This window comes from Pygocentrus nattereri, chromosome 21, assembly GCF_015220715.1.
Source record: "Pygocentrus nattereri isolate fPygNat1 chromosome 21, fPygNat1.pri, whole genome shotgun sequence".
NCBI classification, from domain to species: domain Eukaryota; kingdom Metazoa; phylum Chordata; class Actinopteri; order Characiformes; family Serrasalmidae; genus Pygocentrus; species Pygocentrus nattereri.
Genome location: NC_051231.1, coordinates 34,905,235 through 34,922,734, shown reverse-complemented (window position 1 = coordinate 34,922,734; position 17,500 = coordinate 34,905,235). Strand labels below are relative to the sequence as shown.

Genomic DNA, 17,500 nt, shown 5'->3' with positions numbered 1-17,500 from the left:
ACTTCCTGATGAGTTTAGAATTAGTAAATGCCTTAATTACTGTCAGGTCATGTACCCTTATTATAAAGTGCTACCCTTTCACTACAGGCTGCGTCTCAAATCAGGTACTTTCACAGTGTTCTAGCTACTTTTACAGCAGTGCTGATGAAGGTTCAGCAGTGCTGATGAAGGTTCAGCAGTGTTGATGAAGGTTCAGCAGTTCTGATGAAGGTTCAGCATTTCTGATGAAGGTTCTGCAGTGCTGATGAAGGTTCAGCATTTCTGATGAAGGTTCAGCATTTCTGATGAAGGTTCAGCAGTGCTGATGAAGGTTCAGCATTTCTGATGAAGGTTCAGCATTTCTGATGAAGGTTCAGCAGTGTTGATGTAGGTTCAGCATTGCTGATGAAGGTTCAGCAGTGTTGATGAAGGTTCAGCATTGCTGATGAAGGTTCAGCATTTCTGATGAAGGTTCAGCAGTGCTGATGAAGGTTCAGCATTTCTGATGAAGGTTCAGCATTTCTGATGAAGGTTCAGCAGTGCTGATGAAGGTTCAGCATTTCTGATGAAGGTTCAGCAGTGTTGATGTAGGTTCAGCATTGCTGATGAAGGTTCAGCAGTGTTGATGAAGGTTCAGCATTGCTGATGAAGGTTCAGCATTGCTGATGAAGGTTCAGCAGTGCTGATGAAGGTTCAGCATTTCTGATGAAGGTTCAGCAGTGTTGATGTAGGTTCAGCATTGCTGATGAAGGTTCAGCAGTGCTGATGAAGGTTCAGCATTTCTGATGAAGGTTCAGCAGTGTTGATGTAGGTTCAGCAGTGCTGATGAAGGTTCAGCAGTGTTGATGAAGGTTCAGCATTGCTGATGAAGGTTCAGCATTTCTGATGAAGGTTCAGCATTTCTGATGAAGGTTCAGCAGTGCTGATGAAGGTTCAGCATTTCTGATGAAGGTTCAGCAGTGTTGATGAAGGTTCAGCAGTGCTGATGAAGGTTCAGCATTGCTGATGAAGTTCTGCTCTGTGAAACCGGTTTGCTGCTAAACGCTCTCTCTGAGTGTCTGAATGTGGTTTTGTTAGTTTGATTGACAGCTCTGTTTTCGGCCCTTTTCGTCAGTTTTCCCTCAGGTATAAAACACCTGTCGAGGTAACTCTACCCGTCTTTTCCCACATTTCACAACTGTGCTAAGCCCCGCCCCCATTTCCACTCCACCACAGGAATGCAGGGGAGCAGGTAGAGAGCTGAATATGTGCCAGCATTTCCATTACACTGTCTGTCAGGACAGACAGACAGACAGACAGACAGACAGACTGACAGACAGGTAGAGAGCTGAACACCTGCCAGCATTTCCATTACACTGTCTGTCAGGACAGACAGACAGACAGACAGACAGACTGACAGACAGGTAGAGAGCTGAACACCTGCCAGCATTTCCATTACACTGTCTGTCAGGACAGACAGACAGACAGACAGACAGACAGACAGGTAGAGAGCTGAACACCTGCCAGCATTTCCATTACACTGTCTGTCAGGACAGACAGACAGACAGACAGACAGACAGACAGACAGGTAGAGAGCTGAACACCTGCCAGCATTTCCATTACACTGTCTGTCAGGACAGACAGACAGACAGACAGACAGACAGGTAGAGAGCTGAACACCTGCCAGCATTTCCATTACACTGTCTGTCAGGACAGACAGACAGACAGACAGACAGACAGACAGACAGGTAGAGAGCTGAACACCTGCCAGCATTTCCATTACACTGTCTGTCAGGACAGAAAGACAGATAGATAGACAGACAGACAGACAGATAGACAGACAGACATGTGGATAGACAGCCAGACAGATGGATAGACAGACAGACAGATAGACAGACAGATCAACAAACAGACAGATAGACAGACAGGCAGACATGTGGATAGACAGCCAGACAAACAGACAGACAGATAGACAGACAGATATGTGGATAGACAGCCAGACAGATGGATAGACAGACAGACAGACAGACAGATCAACAAACAGATAGACAGACAGACATGTGGATAGACAGCCAGACAGATGGATAGACAGACAGACAGACAGATCAACAAACAGACAGACAGATAGACAAACAGATCAACAAACAGATAGACAGACAGACATGTGGATAGACAGCCAGACAGATGGATAGACAGACAGACAGACAGATCAACAAACAGACAGACAGATAGACAAACAGATCAACAAACAGATAGACAGACAGACATGTGGATAGACAGCCAGACAGATGGATAGACAGACAGACAAGCAGACAGACAGATAGACAGACAGACATGTGGATAGACAGCCAGACAGATGGATAGACAGACAGACAGACAGACAGACAGATCAACAAACAGATAGACAGACAGATGGATAGACAGACAGACAGATAGACAGACAGATCAACAAACAGACAGACAGATAGACAGACAGACAGATGGATAGACAGACAGACAGACAGATCAACAAACAGACAGATGGATAGACAGACAGATAAACAGACAAATCAACAAACAGACAGATCGACAAACAGACAGACAGATAGACAAACAGACAGATGGATAGACAGACAGATTGACAAACAGACAGACAGACAGGTGGACAAACACTGAAAAACTCCGAAATGGAAATCTGATGTTCACAGGATGTGGTTTATGAAGCGTCAGGTAGCTGGTCAGAGGTTACAGACTCAGATATGCTCCACATGAAGAGAGTTTAGAGGAATGAGAGTGAGTGTGAGTGAGAGGATGAGTGAGAGGATGAGGGTGAGTGAGGATGCGGGTGAGTGTGAGGATGAGTGTGAGGATGAGGGTGAGTGAGGGTGAGGATGAGGGTGAGGATGAGTGAGGGTGAGTGTGAGGGTGAGTGAGGATGAGGGTGAGTGTGAGGATGAGTGTGAGGATGAGGGTGAGGATGAGGGTGAGTGTGAGGATGAGTGTGAGTATGAGTGTGAGGACGAGGGTCAGTGAGGGTGGGTGTGAAGTGTGAGGATGAGGGTGAGGATGAGTGTGAGGGTGAGTGTGAAGTGTGAGGATGAGGGTGAGGATGAGGGTGAGGGTGAGTGTGAGGATGAGTGTGAGGATGAGAGTGAGGATGAGTGTGAGGATGAGTGTGAGGATGAGAGTGAGGATGAGTGTGAGGATGAGTGTGAGGATGAGTGTGAGGATGAGAGTGAGGATGAGTGTGAGGATGAGAGTGAGGATGAGTGTGAGAGTGAGTGTGAGGATGAGTGTGAGGATGACTGTGAGTGAGGGTGAGGATGAGGGTGAGGATGAGTGAGGGTGAGTGTGAGGGTGAGTGAGGATGAGGGTGAGTGTGAGGATGAGTGTGAGGATGAGGGTGAGTGTGAGGATGAGTGTGAGTATGAGTGTGAGGATGAGGGTCAGTGAGGGTGGGTGTGAAGTGTGAGGATGAGGGTGAGGATGAGTGTGAGGGTGAGTGTGAAGTGTGAGGATGAGGGTGAGGATGAGTGTGAGGGTGAGTGTGAGGATGAGTGTGAGGATGAGAGTGAGGATGAGTGTGAGGATGAGTGTGAGGATGAGTGTGAGGATGAGAGTGAGTGAGGGTGAGGGTGACTGTGAGGATGAGAGTGAGGATGAGTGTGAGGATGAGAGTGAGTGAGGGTGAGGGTGACTGTGAGGATGAGAGTGAGGATGAGTGTGAGGATGAGAGTGAGTGAGGGTGAGGGTGACTGTGAGGGTGAGTTGGTTAGTGTAGTGGTTAACACCACTGCCTTCTATGCTGTAGACTGGGGTTCAATCCCCACCTGGGTAAACACCCTACACTATACCAATAAGAGTCCTTGGGCAAGACTCCCAACACCGCCTTCACCTCCCTGTGCAAAATGATCAAACTGTAAGTCGCTCTGGAGAAGAGTGTCAGCCAAATGCCGTGAGGGTAAAATACATTTTAGTGTTTTAACGTTCACATGTATTTCAAATATGTAAAAATATACGCCCATATATTTTTTCCATACGGGCGGTGATTTTCAGTCCTGTTCAGATCGACTGACCTAAGTCCAGTTTGACTGGTTCTGTTCACGCGTCTCAAACCAGGTGATTTTTCAATAATCCACTCTGTGAGATGTAAACGGAGAGATCCAGAGGGTTTGGTGTGAAACGGTTCAGGCGTCTTTACAGTGGTGGTGATGGGAACCAGGCGTCGCCATGACTACAACACAGATATAGACACTTTATTTACCATCCAGAACCACCAGAGAACCTACACGAGTCTTCTGAGCTTATATGGAATGTTGATGATGGAAAACAGTGGAAAATCTGGAATAATGAGTTTTCTTTGGGGACTATTTTGCCGCACAGCGCCCTGCATGTCTCCCTCCACCATGAATGGAGTTGAAGTTCTCTAAACTCTCATAAAACAGCGTCTCAGTCATCAGGCAGTGAATTCAGAACCAGCTCATGTAGGAACTTTCTGTAGGAGCTTTTAGAGGGACGTCTGGTTCCCATCACCACCACTGTGAGGAGCTTTTAGAGGGACGTCTGGTTCCCATCACCACCACTGGGAACGGTTCTGGTAAGTTGATCTAGAACAGAGCGTTTCACACCAAACCACTCAGAACTGCTCTGATTACATCGTAACTGGTTAATTATGAAGAACGTTTTTAAAAATTGGTGGACTTCTCCTTTAAGTAGTCTCTAATAGACCTGAGCTTGTTAGTGCGTCCTAAAGCAGGCCTGCTGTGGAGTGAGAGCTCAGCCCAGCAGGGACTGAACAGAATAAACAGAGTGTGTGCTGCCACCTGGTGGTGAATATGTGTAAGTGCCATTCTGAACCAATAAGACAGACTGGCTAAAGGAGACTCTCACCGAAATAGTTTAAAGTAAAATAGCAAGTTAATTATAAAATTACTGATTATTATTGAGTTCAGTTTGGTTCAATTTGATTAGATGGATTAAGTCAGGTCAGTTCAGTTTGTGTTTCATTTTTAATTCAGTTTGTTCAGTTCAACTCAGTTCAGTTCATTTCAATTCGATTCAGTTCATTTCATTTTACTTCAGTTCAGTTCAATACATTTTTAAGTTAATTCATTTCTTTTTGGTTTAATGTAATTCACTTTTTTCGGTTCAGCTCATTTTGTTTTATTTCATTTAAATTCAGTTCCGTTTATTTCAGTTCAACTCAGTCCAACTTGATTAATTTCATTTCATTTCAACTCTGTTTGATTCAGTTCAGCAACTGATGATTACACCACTGATCTGGATGCACTACCAGTGTCACAGGGCACAGTTATCTGGTCAGTGGTGGTCTTAGGGTGGTCTTATGGCGGTCTCTCTTTCCATTGATGAGTGCTTTGTATGACTGTATCTGATGAGCTTCAGTCTGTAACTGTAAACCTGCACAGTGCAGCTGCGTGGAAGGCGTTTCTGATAAAGTGGCCAAACGTTTAAGGTAGGTGGACAAAATAAAGTGAACACTGAGTATCTGTGTGTCAGTCCTGCAGCCTTTTTATAGCACCCGCAGCAGCTGCTGATGGGCCCCCCACTTCCCCCCATCCCCTCCCCTCCGTCTTCTTCATCCCCTCCCCAAGACCACCACCACACAGTCAGTTATAAATACAGCTCCTCCTGGTCAGTGTGAGGTCAGTGATGGCGGAGAAGAGCAGCAGCGGTGTGAGCTCCAGGCTGGCCATGAGGAGGAAGGAGAGAGTGGCGGAGAAAAAGACGGAGACGGAGGTGAAGAAGGAGGAACAGAATGTAGAGAAGAGTGCAGAGGATGGAGAGCAGGTGGAGGTGAACGGAGCAGGCGAAGCTGTGGCCAATGGAGACGCCGAAGTGACCAAAGGAGCGGCCGGCAACGCTGGACAGGATAAACCAGAACCAATGGAGCTGCCACCCTTCGAAACTTTCACAGGGTGAGTGACCTACACACACTGTATGAGTAGCTAGAACACGGTGGAAGTACTAGACTTGAGAAACAGCCTGCAGTAAAGTACCTAGAACAAGTAAAGTGTTCAGACTGGGAAATGCAGCCTGCAGTAAAGTAGCTATATGCTATATATACTATACTGCAGATATCCTGCACTACTCAATTTGAGACACAGCCTGCAGTAACAGTAGCTAGAACACTGTGAAAGTATTTGATTTGAGACACAGCCTGCAGTAACAGTAGCTAGAACGACATGGAAGTACTCATTTTGACAAATAGTATGCTGTAAAGTATCTAGAACACTGTGGAAGTACTTGATTTGAGACACAGCCTGCAGTAACAGTAGCTAGAACAACATGGAAGTACTCACTTTGACACACAGTATGCTGTAAAGTAGCTAGAACACAGTGGAAGTACTTGATTTGAGACACAGCCTGCAGTAACAGTAGCTAGAACAACATGGAAGTACTCACTTTGACACACACTATGCTGTAAAGTAGCTAGAACACTGTGAAAGTATTTGATTTGAGACACAGCCTGCAGTAACAGCTAGAACAACATGGAAGTACTCACTTTGACACAGTATGCTGTAAAGTATCTAGAACACAGTGGAAGTACTCACTTTGAGACACAGTATGCTGTAAAGTATCTAGAACACAGTGGAAGTACTCAATTTGAGACACAGTATGCTGTAAAGTATCTAGAACACAGTGGAAGTACTCAATTTGAGACACAGTATGCTGTAAAGTATCTAGAACACTGTGGAAGTACTCACTTTGAGACACAGTATGCTGTAAAGTATCTAGAACACTGTGGAAGTACTCAATTTGAGACACAGTATGCTGTAAAGTATCTAGAACACTGGGCGTACTCACTTTGAGACACAGTATGCTGTAAAGTATCTAGAACATTGTGGAAGTACTCACTTTGAGACACAGTATGCTGTAAAGTATCTAGAACACTGTGGAAGTACTCACTTTGAGACACAGTATGCTGTAAAGTATCTAGAACACTGTGGAAGTACTCACTTTGAGACACAGTATGCTGTAAAGTATCTAGAACACAGTGGAAGCACTCACTTTGAGACACAGTATGCTGTAAAGTATCTAGAACACTGTGGAAGTACTCACTTTGAGACACAGTATGCTGTAAAGTATCTAGAACACTGTGGAAGTACTCACTTTGAGACACAGTATGCTGTAAAGTATCTAGAACACTGTGGAAGTACTCACTTTGAGACACAGTATGCTGTAAAGTATCTAGAACACAGTGGAAGTACTCACTTTGAGACACAGTATGCTGTAAAGTAGCTAGAACACAGTGGAAGTACTCACTTTGAGACACAGTATGCTGTAAAGTATCTAGAACACTGTGGAAGTACTCACTTTGAGACACAGTATGCTGTAAAGTATCTAGAACACAGTGGAAGTACTCACTTTGAGACACAGTATGCTGTAAAGTATCTAGAACACAGTGGAAGTACTCACTTTGAGACACAGTATGCTGTAAAGTAGCTAGAACGAGTAGAGTGTTCAGACTGGGAAATGCAGCAGGACTAAAGGTGCTAATTCCTGCTGTACTACCCTTTTAAAAGTAAAGGTGCTAAAGGGTTCTTTAGATCGGTCCTGTTAAATAATAACATATATATTTGGATGAGCAAACGACATCAAAAACTGAGCCATAGAACACGTAGACATGAGAACCAGCACGGTAGCTGTAGTTTTAGCTGTAGTTGAGCGTTAAGCTGACGGTGACAGACGGCCGGGGGGCTCACGGGGGGACGCAGACGAGCTGGACGCAGAGTTCAGGGTCACCACAGTATATGATACGTATCTATATATACATGCGGCCGTGTGTGTGCGGTGCTGGAAGGTCAGAGCAGAGCTGGGAGAGCAGCTCACACAGGAGGCCTCGTACCCAGCCTGCACCGCAGGAACTGGACGGTGATGGACAGAATTAAAATATGGGAACCGCGCACTCTCAAACACGGTTCTTCTGTAAAAACGCTTCTAAATAGAAACAGAACCACTAACTAACACTGTGAAAGGACCTGATTTGAGACACATCCTGCAGTAAAAGTAGCTAGAACACTGTGAAAGTACCCGATTTGAGACACATCCTCTAGTAAAAGTAGCTAGAACACTGTGAAAGGACCCGATTTGAGACACATCCTCTAGTAAAAGTAGCTAGAACACTGTGAAAGGACCTGATTTGAGACACATCCTGCAGTAAAGGTAGCTAGAACACTGTGAAAGGACTAGATTTGAGCCTGCAGTAACAGTAGCTAGAACAAAACTGAGGTACTCAATTTGACACAGCCTGCAGTTAAGTAGCTAGAACATGTATGGCCGTTATTTTGGGCCATTTATTATGAAATCTTCACACAATGTAAAGCACAAGAATTTTCATCTGACGCCTAAAAAGGAAAGAGCGCCTTTGTTCCGGCTGCAGCGATAAAGCTAAACTCTGAGAACGTGAGCGGTCTGCTGGTTTAGAGAGCGGATGGACGGGGAAATCTGACCAAATGACGTCGTTTATCCGCTTTAATTTACTGAATCACCCCGTTCTCCTAACGACTGCCTGCTGATGTCCACTGACGCGCTGTGGGGCTGTCAGACGCTTGGCCTGCTGTTCGTCTCTCAGCACGTCCTTATAAACCTCTAACACACACACACACTCACTGACGCACACACACACACTCACACACACACACACTCACTGACGCACACACACATACTCACACACACACACACACACTCACTGACGCACACACACACACTCACACACACAGACACACTCGCACAGACACACGCACACACACTCAGACACACACACACACTCACACATACTCAGACACACACACTCACACACACACACACTCACTGATGCACACACACACACTCACTCAGACACACACTCACAGCCCTCTAAAGGTCAAATACCTCAGTAAGGTCACCATCAGTGAGCTGCTGTATAAACACTCCCTCCTTACACTCAGTACAGACTCGGTCCTCAGCACAAAGCTACAGCGCTCAAATCAGCTGAGCGGGTCCTTCTCCCCTTCTCCCCTTCTACCCTTCTCCCCTTCTACCCTTCTCCCCTTCTACCCTTCTACCCATCTCCCCTTCTCCCCTTCTACCCTTCTCCCCTTCTCTCCTTCTCCCCTTCTCCCCTTCTCCCCTTCTACCCTTCTCCCCTTCTCTCCTTCTCCCCTTCTACCCTTCTCCCCTTCTCCCCTTCTACCCTTCTACCCATCTCCCCTTCTCCCCTTCTACCCTTCTACCCATCTCCCCTTCTCCCCTTCTACCCTTCTCCCCTTCTCCCCTTCTACCCTTCTCCCCTTCTCTCCTTCTCCCGTTCTCCCCTTCTCCCCTTCTACCCATCTCCCCTTCTCCCCTTCTCCCCATCTCCCCTTCTCCCCTTCTCCCCTTCTCCCCTTCTCCCCTTCTACCCTTCTCCCCTTCTCCCCTTCTACCCTTCTCCCCTTCTACCCTTCTACCCATCTCCCCTTCTCCCCTTCTCCCCTTCTACCCTTCTCCCCTTCTCCCCTTCTCCCCTTCTACCCATCTCCCCTTCTACCCTTCTCCCCTTCTCCCCTTCTACCCTTCTCCCCTTCTACCCTTCTCCCCTTCTCCCCTTCTACCCTTCTACCCTTCTCCCCATCTCCCCTTCTCCCCTTCTCCCCTTCTACCCTTCTCCCCTTCTCCCCTTCTACCCTTCTCCCCTTCTACCCTTCTCCCCTTCTACCCTTCTCCCCTTCTCCCCTTTCCCAAACGCAGTCGACCGGCAGTAACGTGTGTTTTCGGGACGTCTGACACCCTGTCATCTATAAACATGGACTAAAGTGCGTCGGCTAGAAACACCAGCAGCATCTTAAAGCTTTAATTCTGCCCATTTCCAGAAATAACGAAGGAGGGAACTCATTTCGGCTGATCGGCTGCGGTGCAGGTGAGGCGTCAGTCACACCGGCGCCCACCAGAGAAACTGGGAGTGAAGTCACACCCTAGGCGGGCAGTCTGGCCCTCTCAGGGCGCCACGTCATTCGGCTCGTGAAGACTCGACTCTATGGCTGTAGTTTCAGACTGCAGCAGTAAAGCCTGGCCTTCTTACTGAGCCCTGCAGGGTTGTTTGTTCTGCCTCTGTGTGTAGTAAAGGTAGCTAGAACACTGTCAAAGTACCTGATTTGAGATACAATCTCTAGTAAAAGTAGCTAGAACTCTGTGAAAGTACCTGATTTGAGACACATCCTGCAGTAAAGGTAGCTAGAACTCTGTGAAAGTACCTGATTTGAGACACATCCTGCAGTAAAGGTAGCTAGAACTCTGTGAAAGTACCTGATTTGAGATACATCCTGCAGTAAAGGTAGCTAGAACTCTGTGAAAGTACCTGATTTGAGACACATCCTGCAGTAAAAGTAGCTAGAACTCTGTGAAATTACCTGATTTGAGACACATCCTGCAGTAAAGGTAGCTAGAACTCTGTGAAAGTACCTGATTTGAGACACATCCTGCAGTAAAGGTAGCTAGAACTCTGTGAAAGTACCTGATTTGAGACACATCCTGCAGTAAAGGTAGCTAGAACTCTGTGAAAGTACCTGATTTGAGACACATCCTGCAGTAAAAGTAGCTAGAACTCTGTGAAATTACCTGATTTGAGACACATCCTGCAGTAAAGGTAGAACACACACGAACCCTGAAGCTCCTTCAGCTACTGCAGCGGCTTCTGTCAGCGCTCAGCGACGCTGCACGACTGCAATCTGTAAAACGTACGACATGCGCTTTACACTGCACAGCGAGTCCAGGTCACTTTGTCAGGCCTTCACTGGGGTCTTAACCTGGCTGGACCTTTCATTAGTGTGATATGAGTGGAGAGTGGAGTGATTAATTAGGGAATTTAGTGCCGAAGGCCTGATTACACGCTGCGTTCGCATCTAAGCTCATCTGGAGCTCTGGGACATGAACTGGCAGCAGAATCAGACGCTTTAAATTTGGCAAAGTGGAGCGACTGGGGTCAGTAAGGCCAGCTGGCAGAGGAAATCACCGACACACACTGTGTGAGTGAGCGGGTAATTATCCCTTTGTGGGGACCCAAATTCCTCCCACCCCCAGAAAAAAAACATTTACATGGTTGTGGAGACGTTCTCAGCTTTTATTAGAAAGACTAAAAGGCTACATAACACACCTAAAATATTTCTCTTAAAGAGCCCATATGTCATTTTCCTCTTTTTTAATGTAAACATTTATAAAGTTTCAAAAACACCATTTACTCTCCACTCCACATACACAGACCATGCTTTTGTGATGTCACTAAAACCTCTGCATTTACTTACGTCTGATCCCCAATACTGCAGTGGTTTTGCCCCCCCATTTTCACTGAAGTTGTAAGGAATGTTTCTGCTTTTGTGTATGAGGCAACAGTACAGGGCAGCCAATCAGAGCAGAGCTAATTTACATATATCAGCCTTAAAAATACGGCCTGTTTGATTAGAAGGGATCAAGTTTGGAAAACAGTCATGTAAATATGAACGGCGACTGCGGTTGGTACATAAAACCACACAAAAGTTGAATATTAAGTTGAATATTTAAGGGGTTAAATGCACCTCAGAGTCGGCCAGTAACAGAACTTGATACTCCTGGTTACCATAGCAACAGAGTTAAACTCATATATGTAGGAATATGTTAACTAAAACTCAAAACATTTTGGCCAACTTGGCTGGTTGTGTGACGTCACAAAAACAACCAATTTAAAATGGGCTGTACTTACAGCTCACTGTCCACGTATGGCCTGTATGGCCTCTATGGCCTGTATGGCCTGTAGGACTATATGGCCTCTATGGCCTGTATGGCCTCTATGGCCTCTATGGCCTGTATGGCCTGTGTTGCCTATATGGCCTCTATGGCCTGTATGGGCTGTATGGCCTGTATGGCTTGTATGGCCTGTATGGCCTGTATGGCCTCTCTGGCCTGTATGGCTTGTATGGCCTGTATGGCCTCTATGGCCTGGTTGGGCTGTATGGCCTGTATGGCTTGTATGGCCTGTATGGCCTGTATGGCCTGTATGGCCTCTCTGGCCTGTATGGCTTGTATGGCCTGTATGGCCTCTATGGCCTGTATGGGCTGTATGGCCTCTATGGCCTGTATGGGCTGTATGGCCTGTATGGCTTGTATGGCCTGTATGGCCTGTATGGCCTCTCTGGCCTGTATGGCTTGTATGGCCTGTATGGCCTCTATGGCCTGTATGGCCTGTATGGCCTCTATGGCCTGTATGGCCTCTATGGCCTGTATGGCCTGTATGGCCTCTATGGCCTGTATGGCCTATATGGCCTGTATGGCCTCTATGGCCTGTATGGCCTGTATGACCTCTATGGCCTCTATGGCCTGTATGGCCTGTATGGCCTGTATGGCCTGAGGAGTGAACAGAACGTTTTAAATCTTTAACAACTTCATTTAAGATGCAGCGGCCACAGACACTCAGGTTAAGGTTAAGGGTAGCCCTTGGTTTGCGTCTAGCCTTTGAGGTGTCCGGTAGCAGTAGTGCATAGTTCAGTGGAAAGCCCCCATAAAGATAGCATTACCAGACTCTGTGTGTGCAAATATTAATAGCATGCAGATTCTCTGGCATTTCCACCCACTGCCATTCGAAGGAGCCTCGTTTCTTTCCATCCAAACACAGTAATGCAGTAATAATCGGGCAGAAACCCCCAGAGTGTGATCCGAGACCCCGCAGGCTTAGCTGCAGTGCATGGTGGGGGTTTTTATCTGTTCAGCAGAGAGATATTTGGAGGAGAACCCGAAACTGAGCCTCGTTGCTTTGTCAGGCCTGGTATCTGAGCCTCTCGGGCTATATTAGCTCCAGTAAAAATACCCCGCAACATGAATGGAGGGGCTGCACTGGGAGTTGTGCAAGTCACTGGGTCGCTAACTCTGCTAAGGCTAGTGAACGAGCGTCGAGCTGAAGGTGGGAAATGTCACCACTGCTTTACCGGAGCACAAAGCTGCCCAACATTGCAGCAAGAGTCACTGTTAAGTGAAATCAAATGAGAAAACGCTCGTTACAATCCCACCCCAAACGCAGTCGAGCAGCCAGGAAATATTTGGTGTCCTCTTTAGTTTGGCAACTGGAGCTAAGGGGCTAATGTAGCTAACAGCTAAAAGTAGACCTACACTCTTAAAGATGCTTAAGGATTCTTTAGTAAAGACAATGATTCTGTATAGAACCATGATGTCAGGATTGGCCCCTCCCAGTCTTACATGTACTTTTGTTTTGTTTTGGTCTTGTCCGTGTGATTCCTTCTTTTGTTTCTTCCCAGTCCTGCCCCTTGTTTCCAGACCCTGCCCCTGATTGTAACCACCTGTGTCTTGTTAACCCTCGTTGTTCCTGTACTTAAGCCCTGTATTTTCCCTTGTTAGCTTGCTGGTCTTTGTGTTGTTGGGTGTTTGTTCTGTTTAGTCTGTGTTTCTTTTTGTCATGTCTGTTCCCCGATCTCTCCGTGTTGGCTCTCTGACCCTGATTATTGGATTTGCCCCTAATAAATGGTGCTATGAAGAACCATTTACAATACGTTCTGCATCAATCTGAAGAACCATTTCACCGTGCAGAGAACCATTTAAGCATGCAAATAGTGCATGCATACCAATTAGCATGATGCTAACGGCATGTCTGAATCATACACTTGCAAGCTGTTAAGTGACTTTAAATGGACTGTGTGGTTTCTGGCTATAGTGCTAAAGTATAAGCTAGATAGGTTTACCTTTATGTCATTTGGCTGACGCTCTTATCCAGAGCGACTTACAATTTGATCATTTTACACAAGTAGGCGAAGGTGGTGTCAGGAGTCTTGCCCAAGGACTCTTATTGGTATAGTGTAGGGTGCTTACCCAGATGGGGGATTGAACCCCCAGTCTACAGCATAGAGGGCAGATGTGTTACCCACTACACTAACCAACCACTTTCACCTAAGGTTCACCTTAACATGTAGCGAATTCTAGAAATATTGGAGTCAACTCCAATTCCAAGTGATCTCCAAAAACAAGTCATAGGGAAGGCAAAAATACAAGAGCACAATATTAATTATGACTGAACATAAACATACTAGGCTTTTTCTAAAGGTCACTATTCTCACCACAAGGTTACTGGTCTTAGTCTAAGGTCACTACAGTTCTCCTAAAGATCATTATTGTCACTACAAGGTCACTACAGTTCTCCTAAAGATCACTATTCTTACCTTACGTTCACTACACCTCCCCTAAAGGTCACTATTTTCACCTCAAGGTCACTACACTTCTAATAAAGATCAACATATTCAACAAGATGACTACACATCAGCTAAAGGTCACTATTCTCACCACTACATCACTATACCTATCCTAAAGTTCACTACACTTCTTCCTAAGGTCACTATTGTCACCACAAGGTCAATGCACCTCTTCTAAAGGTCACTATTCTCACCTCATAGCCTCTACACCTCTCCTAAAGGTCACTATTCTCACCTCATAGCCACTACACGTCTCCTGATGATCACTATTCTCACCTCATAGCCACTACACGTCTCCTGATGATCACTATTCTCACCACAAGGTAATTACACTTCTCCTAGAGGTCGCTATTCTAACCTTCGTCATTACACTTCCCGTAAACATCACTATTCTCACTACAAGGTCACTACACTTCTCCTAAAGATTAAGATTAAGTGACCCTTATTAAGTCAGTGTTCTCTCCCCCTGCAGGGACCGGATGGACCCCTTCTCCTTTAAGTTCCAGTTTAAGAATGTGGAGTACTCTTCTGGCCGCAATAAGACATTGCTGTGTTACCTGGTGGATCAGAGCCAAGGAGTGGACGGTCTGCTGAGGGGCTTTGTGGAGGATGAGCACGCGGGGGCTCACGCTGAGCTGGCCTTCTTCCACCTGGTTCTGCCGCAGTACGACCCATCTGTTAACTACAAGGCCACCTGGTACGTGTCGTCCAGCCCTTGCGCCTCCTGCTGTGCCAAGCTGATAGAGATCCTGCAGGAGAGGAAGACGCTGCAGCTGACTATCTTCTCCGCCCGTCTGCTGGACTTTGAGGAGCCGGACATCAGGGCTGGGCTGAAGGCACTGGCCGGCGCGGGGTGTAAACTGCGCATGATGAAGCCGCTGGATTTCTCCTACAGCTGGGACACGTTCGTAGAGCACGAGGATCAGAAGTTCACTCCGTGGGAGGACTGCCAGGAGAACTATGAATTCTACCAGGAGAAGCTGGCAGACATCCTGGAGTGAATGTGAGTGACAGCACACCATCAGAATAATTAGTCATATGTTTGCTATTTCTTATACTACACATAATTACATAATAAAAGCATGCGTATGAGGTCAAGTCTGCAATAAAGAAAGACTAAATACGAATTACTCAGTAACCACCATGAATTATTCAGTAACTACTATGAAACACACACACTCACACATACACACACTCACCCTCACACACACTCACACATACACACACTCACCCTCACACAGACACACACTCACCCTCACACAGACACACACTCACCCTCACACAGACACACACTCATATACACACATTCATACACACGCACTCTCACACTCACTCACACACACACACACACACACTCCAGTCTCAGTGCCGAAAGTCAAGTGCAGCTCTACACTCTTTCTTTCGTTTGCTCCAGGCCTGATTATAGGACTGATGACACTCTAAAGATTTCCCTGCATCTGATCAGCTGATCACTTGTTTACTTGTTTGGCTTTTTATCGTTGTGTCAAATCAGACTTCAGTGTCCATCAAAGCAACAATCAAATTCAGAGAGCAGGATCACAGACCTGTTGAGGCTGATAGAGACACGCACAATCCCCTGTTACACCAGTTCAATCCAGATTAAATCACATTACAGAAAAACAGCAGTGAATTTAATGTCCAGCGTTTATTGACTCTCTATATATTAATCATAAATACGTTCTCTCTGTGTTTCAGGATCCAGTGGAGCTGAAGGATCAGATCAGAATTGACTCCTTTCCAAACACCTTAAAGGGAGTGTGTGTGTCTGTGTGAGTGTGTGTGTCTGTGTGAATGTGTGTGTGTGAGTAAGTGTGTGTGTCTGTGTGTGTCTGTGTGAGTGTGAGTGTGTGTGTGTGTGAGTATGTGTGTGTGTGTCTGTGTGAGTGTGTGTGTGTGTCTGTGTGAGTGTGTGTGTGTGTGAGTGTGTGTGTGTGTGTGTGTCTGTGTGAGAATGCAGAAAAGCTCAGTGTGTGTTAGAAAGTGAATCTGTGACTCCAAACAACGACAAACACACACAACTTATTTTGTTATATGAAATGATATTCTTTAAACACAAAATGATCTTTGGTACTTTTATCTACCTGCCAGGTGAGCTGGTGTTGTGGATGAGTGTGTGTGACAGGTGTGTTTGTGTGTGTGTGTGTGTGTGAGTGTGAGTGTGAGTGTGAGTGTGAGTGTGTGTGTGAGTGTGTGTAAGTGAGTGTGTGTGTGTGTGTGTATGTGTGTGCGTGTAAGTGAGTGTGTGTGTGTGTGTGAGTGTGTGTGAGTGTGAGTGTGTGTATGTGTGTGTGTGTGTGTGTGTGTGTGTGTGTCCACCTTAAATCACCAGATTTATGAAAAATTGACTGAAGGTCTCAGATTTGTTTAATATATTTATTAAGTAACGTCAGTGTAGTGTGCAAAAAAAGGGCTTGTAAAAAAGTGGGCGTGGCCTTGTTCTTTTAACCTTAAAGTGAAATCAAAAGGTGCCACATTTAATAAGTCATAACTTTTTAACTTTTTTAACTTCTTTCCTTCAATGCGTGTTTAACAACCAAAACAGAAGATGCACACATGCTGTAAAATGGATTTCTTTGTGCATTTGAGCAAATGTATAAGTTGTATAAATTTTGTTATTTATTATTCATATTGCAGTAGAAAAATGAAAAACAATCACATCACACTACATTTCAAATGCGTACTGTTTGTTTCTAACAAGGCCGGCCACAGAATGATGTATACCAGTTTGAAGATCACAATTAAATGAACACATTTTGCATGTAGCATATTTTAAATTTTATAATTCAGAAACGTTTGCTACTTTTACAATAATACCTAATAATAAATAATAATAAATAAATAAATAAATAATACATTTGAGAGATATGGTGTAATCAGTGTGGAAATTTCTCAAATTTTTAGCAAGGCATAAAACAACAAACATACATGTCTGTAGATTCTATTGTTATGTTGTTAAACACGTCTTAACCCAAATAATAATCACTGAAAATTTCATACATTTACTACAAAATGTTAAAAAGTTATGACTTTTCAAAATCTACACTTTTTTCTACTTATTTCTGAGGCAAAAAACACCAAAAAAGGCATCAACCTATAAAAACTATATCTCAGAAATGAATAAAGATGCAGGCCTAAAATTCTGCACACAATGACTTTATTAAACACTGAAAATATTAGGCCAGTCTGAGACGTTCAGTCAGTTAGGAGGACTTTGGTGACTTTACACGGATTGACCGAAGTGATTAAAATCCGTTTGTGAAAGTTCTAGTTACTAGTTGTTTTTATTGTATAATATTTTATACTGCAGGTTCACCATGTTTCATATCCCTTCTGCACAC

The 17,500-nt window shown here is 45.2% G+C and overlaps 1 protein-coding gene across 1 annotated transcript; it reads left to right on the top strand.

Annotated features, from left to right (window-relative positions):
- The first annotated feature begins 5,572 nt into the window (after nucleotides 1-5,572).
- Nucleotides 5,573-15,990, top strand: apobec2a (apolipoprotein B mRNA editing enzyme, catalytic polypeptide-like 2a). The gene is made up of 3 exons (XM_017684459.2): nucleotides 5,573-5,873; nucleotides 14,614-15,144; nucleotides 15,858-15,990. The coding sequence occupies exons 1-2, from the start codon at nucleotides 5,608-5,610 to the stop codon at nucleotides 15,140-15,142; spliced, it is 795 nt and encodes a 264-aa protein (XP_017539948.1). The 5' UTR covers nucleotides 5,573-5,607; the 3' UTR covers nucleotides 15,143-15,144; nucleotides 15,858-15,990.
- The last annotated feature ends 1,510 nt before the right edge of the window (nucleotides 15,991-17,500 follow it).

What these genes read in the sequence shown, in the direction of transcription:
- apobec2a (XM_017684459.2), top strand. Translation starts at nt 5,608, where the DNA reads ATGGCGGAGAAGAGCAGCAGCGGTGTGAGCTCCAGGCTGGCCATGAGG. An exon ending in CCCTTCGAAACTTTCACAGG is followed by an intron (nt 5,874 to 14,613) that starts GTGAGTGACCTA and finishes CTCCCCCTGCAG; the next exon opens with GGACCGGATGGACCCCTTCT.